Source organism: Gavia stellata, chromosome 29, assembly GCF_030936135.1.
Source record: "Gavia stellata isolate bGavSte3 chromosome 29, bGavSte3.hap2, whole genome shotgun sequence".
NCBI classification, from domain to species: domain Eukaryota; kingdom Metazoa; phylum Chordata; class Aves; order Gaviiformes; family Gaviidae; genus Gavia; species Gavia stellata.
In genome coordinates, this window is record NC_082622.1 from 3469999 (window position 1) to 3476549 (window position 6551).

Below are 6551 nucleotides of genomic sequence, written 5' to 3' on the forward strand. Positions count from 1 at the left end.
AGCTGCCGGGAGAAGCTTCGATCTGCACAAGACGACAGCACAATCTTTCGTCTTTTCTTCTGGTCCCTTCTTCAGTGTCAAGCCCCCGCTCTTTTCCCCCTGCCCTTAACATCCTCTTTCTGGCTCTGTCATCCGTCACAAGAAGGGTGGACAGAATCTCCCGACGTGACAAAATGTGAAGTCTTGGCACCTGCTGCAAGTGGAAGATCCAGAGACTATTTCCTGTGGAACCTCTTAATAAATTATTAAATGGTTTTAATTAATATCTTGCCCCTCTATCCCGCTGGTGTTATTCATGTGGCTCCCCGGAGTCTCCTCCCTCCCAATCCAGCACACGGGCCAGCCTCGCTGTGACTGGAGCTGCCAGGAATCCCTCCATCTGCGTGGACGCTGGCTGTCACGGGAGTCCTTCCTTGTGCTCTCGTACCTGCTGGGCACAACAGCAGTTGTGTACAGCTCTCTATTGCCTTGCTGAAAGGTGTGGCGTATTACTATTTTTGGGGGTGAAAATCGGGCAGCTGGCATAGAACTGTACGAGTGAAGCTCTGGACGCTGCCGTAACGGTTTGGAAACGGTCTTTTTTTTTTCCAGCAGAGAAGGTGCAAACTCTGCTGCAGGACTGAAGGAAGAAAGAGGGTAAGGGAAACCCCAACAAGAGAGCATCTTCCCGGAGACGATGGGGCCAGGCTGTGCTGTGGTCATTTGATGTTAACGTCTGTTGTTGGCATTGTCGTGGCCTGGCCGACTTCTTTTAGAAAAAGAAAGCAACCCACCCGTACTGAACAGAACTTTATTGGAGCTGGAACTAAGTGAAGTTTTAGCGGTTTCTGTCTTGTGGCTGATTGACTGAAGCTCTGCACTGCGCTGGGGTGTTTCAGAGGAGCTTTCTCGTATGTATTTCATCTGGTGTCTAGCGACACACAAGCCTTGTATTTTCTCTCTTCTAGCTGGCTGCCTTTTTCTCATAGGACTTGTAGGATCTCAGTTACTTCTGAGATGAGCTGCCAGATTTGCGTCTGCTGGGCTGATTTCAGCTGAAGGCAGCGCGGTGTACTGCATCCGCTCCATCCCCTAGGAAATACAGATGAGTCCAGGTTCTTCAGCCTCGCTGCATTGGAGGCTTTTTTATTTTTTTCCCCCAACAGTTGAGGTAGGTGATGGAGCACATCACCTGTCCCAGATCCCATAGATCTCTCAGATCTTGAAGAGCATCTACAAATCTTCCTTCCCTCCGTGTCTAGCTTGCAAACCTTCAGAAAGGACTCTTAATGTTCTTTCTCCCCTCCTCTCAACAAGTGATGCCATTCTCAGCACCACCTCCTGCGAGTCACAAGCTTCCGAGTCCTTTCTTCCACTTGCTGTGCAACAGAGTTGTGTGTCTCTGTTCCTGATGCTTTAAGCCAAAGTTCAGTTGCAGTCCTGTGTGAAGAAAGCATTCCAATTTGAGTGCGGTTTAAGATTCTCAGCGGGGCCCTCATAGGCAAAGAGGCGATAATTTCTTTACAGTTGGCCCTCGTGTTCGGCTTCTCAGGAGCTGGATTTGGAGCAAGACAGCGGCTGTCTGCAACTTGGGTCTTTCTAAGCAGCTCTCATGCAGTGCGGAATTGTCTTCCTTTCTGATCGCGGTATGTGGGTCAGTATGACGAGCCTGAACACTTCCCTTCTTGTCTCTGCTGCTGCTGAAAAGTCTGAAGAGGCTGAGTTGCCCATCACAGTTGACATTCTTGTGGTGAGAGCTGTGAAATCTCTCACCCTTTCGTCGTGTCTGTCAAGTCACAGGATAACCGTTTGCCACTGTTTGGGCGCGTTGCCTCGGTCACCTGCTACAGCCTGATGTCACAGGCACGATTGTGATGAGGTTCTAGAAATCCCAGGCACGGGGAAGGAGCGTGTCAGAGCAAGTGTGAAGCCAGGGAGGACAGTTTGTCACCCTCAGTTCTTCCAAAAGCTTAACACTTGGCTGCGATATGGGAGTCGGAGCAGTTCCTAACTCGTCAAATCGCGTTCAAGAAAAGGGGATTTCAGGGAGCTTAAAAAATTCCGAGGGGAAGCGCAAAGTCTCCGAGGTGGACAAAAAATGGATGGGCTTTTCCTCCAGTTTCGGGGAGCGGGAAGCGGAGGATGAATTTGAACAACCTACCATGTCCTTTGAGTCGTACCTCAGCTACGACCAGCCCCAGAAAAAGAAGAAGAAAGTGGTCAAAGCCTCTGGGTCAGCTGGGGAGAAAGACCAACGGCACAGCAACCAGAACGGCTCCAAGGCCAGTACCAACAGCTCAAGCTCCAGTCGCAAAAGTCCAAGCCACAAGCGCCCCAGTGAGAAAAAGGCAGAGAAGGAACTACCGGAGCCCCCTAAACCAAAGAGGGTAAGGTTTTGAAGATCTGCAGGTGAACAAAGAAGGTGGGATCAGCTGCTCTCAGTCCTCTGCCAGCTGGGGCTTCTTAGTTTTCCCCTTGGAGGTGCTGGGCTCTGTTCTGCATCGGGTTGTGCTTGCGGTGTCTCATTGGCATTGAGGTCTGTGACTCTGGGTTCCTGCTGGGAGACACCACGTGTTTCCTATGCCCTGTGCCGCAGGCATGGCTTTGTGCTGTTAGAGTGGAAGTCTGCTGGAAGAGGGGGTCAAGAGGCAGGGGAAAAAGGAAATGCAATAGGCAAAACCCCATTTCTTCAAAAAAATGTGGGTGCCGGGTTGTGTATATACCTAGGGACTCATGTGTAAAGCCTTGACTGCTCAATCTTTTTACCCAACTTTGCGACACTTTGCTCTTCACAAACTGGTGTTAGAAGCTCAGCAGCCTTTGAAAATCCTGCTTTGCCATTCATTCCACTAAGTGCCTTGTATCAAAGCTTTACGTTTCCCTCAGTTTGTGAGGCTCTCCTCTCCGCCACCACTGTGGAGTTTTTTGCAGGAGGAGGCCTTTAGCACTGAACCTCGGAGGCGAAAGATGTGGAGGGCTCTTACTGGAGGGTGCTGAGTGATTCAGATCCCAAATTTTGGCTCCTTTGTATTGACAGCCTAGACAGAGCCACAGGAACGTGGCACAAGTGCAGGCTCCCTCTGAGGCTGTTTCCTGGTGCAAGATGATCAGCACTGAATGTCTTATTCAAAATGTCAAACAAAACGCAGTTCCGTGCTGTTTGTACGCTGGCACGGGGTAACGTTCTCCTGTATTCTCAGCTTACTTGCCTGGACATCCTCTCCTTCCAGGTACTTTTGGATGTGGTACCAACGTTACCAGACATCCCACTGCCGCCGATCCAAGCCAACTACCTCCCTCTTCCTTCGATCGAGTCCAGTACGTGCTCCCAGAGGAAAAGGAAAGGTACGTTGGGCAGGAAAATAGGTCTGAAAAGGGCTCCAGCCACCGTTTGTGCGAGGGAGTGGCTGCTGCCTGGGTTGAAGTCCTTCTCTTGGGCTCTGCTGTCTTGCCTCTGATGCCCAGAGCCCCGCTTTTCAGAAAGAGGTGGCTTCTTTCCCACGCGCTCCAGCAGAAATGAGGAAGAGCCTTTGCTGACTTTTCCTGAGGCTTGGGCTTTGGACTTGCCCTTCCTGAACTAGGTTGCAGGTCTCTCGGGGAAGACTTGGACCTTTAGGTTGCCCCTGGGTGACTCTGATTTGTGTCTGCTGTGCCATTCATCAGGGTGGGCTCTTCTTTTCCCTGTTCCCTTCTCACTCCGTGTCTTTCCCTTTACAGCACTGTCCTCGCCACTTGAAGAGAGCGAAGGAGGTTTTACAGGCCGCCGCTTGAATTCAAAGATGCAAGTCTATTCAGGCTCCAAAACTGCCTACCTCCCAAAGATGATGTCTCTCTATGAGCAATGTATCAGAGTCCTCAGAAACAACATTGACTGTAAGTCCCTTTCCTCATCTGTCTCAAAGTCACTTTGCCACGCAGATAACCCTGAAATCTTGGTAACTTCTTTGTATATATCCCAGCAGCATCTGGCGTGGAGCGTGTGAACAGCTGCCCCTTGCCACAAGGCAAGCTAACTAAGACGGGGCAGATCTCGCTGAAAGCTCGGGTGCTGCAGGAATCGGCACCCAGCACGCTTTCAGGGAGGGCTAAAGCACTGGAAATAGTGGTTAACAGAGCCTTGCGCAGGCACTTTGTAACTTGGAGGCGCTGGTGCCTGATGACCCACTAGAGCTATTGCACCTACGGCTCCTTTCTCCTTCCCCTCGTGCTGTGTAGTGGCGTGCAGCACTGCAGTTTCTTCCACTGCGTTTCAGGGTATCAAGCCCTGGCCTTGGCAAGGAAGGAGCAGGATAAATACTCTGTGCGTCTTGCTTCTCTCTAGCGATATATGAAGTGGGTGGTGTCCCTTTCTCGGCGCTGGAGCCAGTGTTGGAGAGATGCACCCCAGAGCAGCTGTATCGCATTGAGGAACGAAATCCTGTGAGTTCCTGGGCCTGGGGAAGGGATGGCGACATGCGGGAGTGGCGTTCTGTCCTCACTTGCAATAGCAGAATAGTAAAGAACAACGCTCTTCACAACGAGAGGTGGCTTTGGCTAGTCCTGAGTCCCTGGATTTGCCACCTGCCCGTCTCTGGCTGCAAGCTGGCCCCTGAGCTGTCTTGTCCTCTGTGGTATTCCAGTGACACCGGCGCTAGCTGGTGCTGAGGGAGAGGGGAGAGAAGGTGTCAGGAGGGATCCCAGCTTACATGTGGGTTTGCCTCAGGTCCTCATTGAGGATACAGATCAACTGTGGCACAATCACTGCCTCCGAGACTTCAAGAACGAGAAGCCGGAAGCGTTTGAGTCCTGGCGGGAGATGTACCTTCGCCTTCACAACGCACGAGAGCAGCGGCTGCTCACGTTGGTACACAACATCAGCTCAGCTCAGGCCAACAAACCCAAAGGTAAAGGGGGGCTGAATGATCAGAGACGGGTCTGGGAGTGCTGCCTAGGGGATGTCTTTGTGGGGGGAAGGTCTTTCGGAGTGGCTGCTTTAAACCTAGTCCAGTTTATTTGCTGCTTAGCTCTCTGTTCTTTATGTGGTGGCCTTTGCTTAATGGCCCAGCAGGCTCACGATTCCACCCATAGCCTTGCTGATGCAGACTAGACAGAGCAAGATTTTACAGCAAGAACGTGTCGGGCTGCAGAGGCACCTCCTGTTCTAGAGTGGCTTCTCCATGCTGGGGTTGAAGAAAACCCGGGTGCGGGGAAGCATTCCTGCTCTTTTGGTGAACGTAATGAGAACTCCTGCCCTGACGAGTCTGATTCCTCACAGCCCATGTTGTGACTGCAAGAGGTTCAGACCTTCGGGAGGAGGCTGTCGCCAGAGCTTTGGAATGGACGGACTGGGGGGATTTGGTTGGAGCTTGCTGTACTCAGACAAGCCCTGAGGAGCCTCCTTTAGAGTAAGCTGGATCTAAGCACTGTTTCCCTCTGGCCTCCCACAGGTCGAGTGGCTCAAATGGCGTTTGTGGACGGTGCCCCAAAGCCCCCTCGGGACGTACAAAGGAGACAAGAGAAGTTTGGGACTGGAGGACCTCTTCTGCCAGAGAAGACCAAGTGAGTGTTTCTCAGTAGCGCTTGCTGTTCAGGGCCTCTTTTCCCGTGGGCTCCTGCCAGCTTCGCCCCGAAGCTCCGCGTCCTGGCAGGAAAAGATTCTGTGTGTGCGGGAGGTCCTTTGGCAGTGAAACTTGGGACTGTAATAGCCTCTTTCTCGCTGGGAAGTGTGGAGATCCGGGTCGCTGCTGGTTCCATGTGGTGTCAGCCATGCTGCTGTTAACAAAGGTGGCTTGTGCCTGACAAATTGCATCAAAGCACAGTGACTCCTTTCCTGAAATGTCTGTCCCGCCCCTGTTTCAGAATAAAACCAGTCCTGTACCCGGCTAGCAAAAGCCACACTCGTGTGAGTGAGGAGCAGTCCTATGACGGGCCCAGCACCAGCAGTGCCCATTCTGTCCCGTCTTCTGCTAGCACCTTCTCCTCCTACAACCCCAGGAAACCACCAGTGAAGAGTAAGTACAAAGCGCAGAAGATCCGTGTGGTCTCCCAGAGCTCCTCCTTTACGAACGCTCTCTGCTCTACCAGTCTCTGACTGCTGCTTTAATGTGTGGGATTTCTTTGTTTGATTTGGGTTTTTTCTCTTTCTGTGTTGCAGAAGCTGCGCCCTTGATGGCAAAGACTATCAAAGCTTTCAAAAACAGGTTCTCTCGGAGATAAGTTTGCAGTGCAGACCTGGGACTTTCCCTCTGGTGGGGGAATGGCACTGAAGGGGGAGAAGGGACCCAAACAGCCCTTTGCTTTGGACTCTTTGGAGGCTGCAGCTGCCGGGAGAAGCTTCGATCTGCACAAGACGACAGCACAATCTTTCGTCTTTTCTTCTGGTCCCTTCTTCAGTGTCAAGCCCCCGCTCTTTTCCCCCTGCCCTTAACATCCTCTTTCTGGCTCTGTCATCCGTCACAAGAAGGGTGGACAGAATCTCCCGACGTGACAAAATGTGAAGTCTTGGCACCTGCTGCAAGTGGAAGATCCAGAGACTATTTCCTGTGGAACCTCTTAATAAATTATTAAATGGTTTTAATTAATATCTTGCCCCA

The 6551-nt window shown here is 51.7% G+C and overlaps 1 protein-coding gene across 1 annotated transcript; it reads left to right on the forward strand.

The window, feature by feature from the left end:
• The first annotated feature begins 1967 nt into the window (after nucleotides 1–1967).
• Nucleotides 1968–6196, forward strand: LOC132319604 (elongin-A-like). The gene is made up of 8 exons (XM_059830655.1): nucleotides 1968–2366; nucleotides 3210–3324; nucleotides 3697–3852; nucleotides 4301–4398; nucleotides 4682–4862; nucleotides 5406–5517; nucleotides 5818–5969; nucleotides 6113–6196. The coding sequence occupies exons 1-8, from the start codon at nucleotides 1968–1970 to the stop codon at nucleotides 6172–6174; spliced, it is 1275 nt and encodes a 424-aa protein (XP_059686638.1). The 3' UTR covers nucleotides 6175–6196.
• Nucleotides 6197–6551: the final 355 nt, after the last annotated feature.

Coding starts and splice junctions, on each gene's coding strand:
- LOC132319604 (XM_059830655.1), top strand. CDS start 1,968: ATGGGAGTCGGAGCAGTTCCTAACTCGTCAAATCGCGTTCAAGAAAAG. Junction 3,325..3,696: donor CTCCCAGAGGAAAAGGAAAG/GTACGTTGGGCA, acceptor TTCCCTTTACAG/CACTGTCCTCGCCACTTGAA. Junction 5,970..6,112: donor CAGGAAACCACCAGTGAAGA/GTAAGTACAAAG, acceptor TCTGTGTTGCAG/AAGCTGCGCCCTTGATGGCA.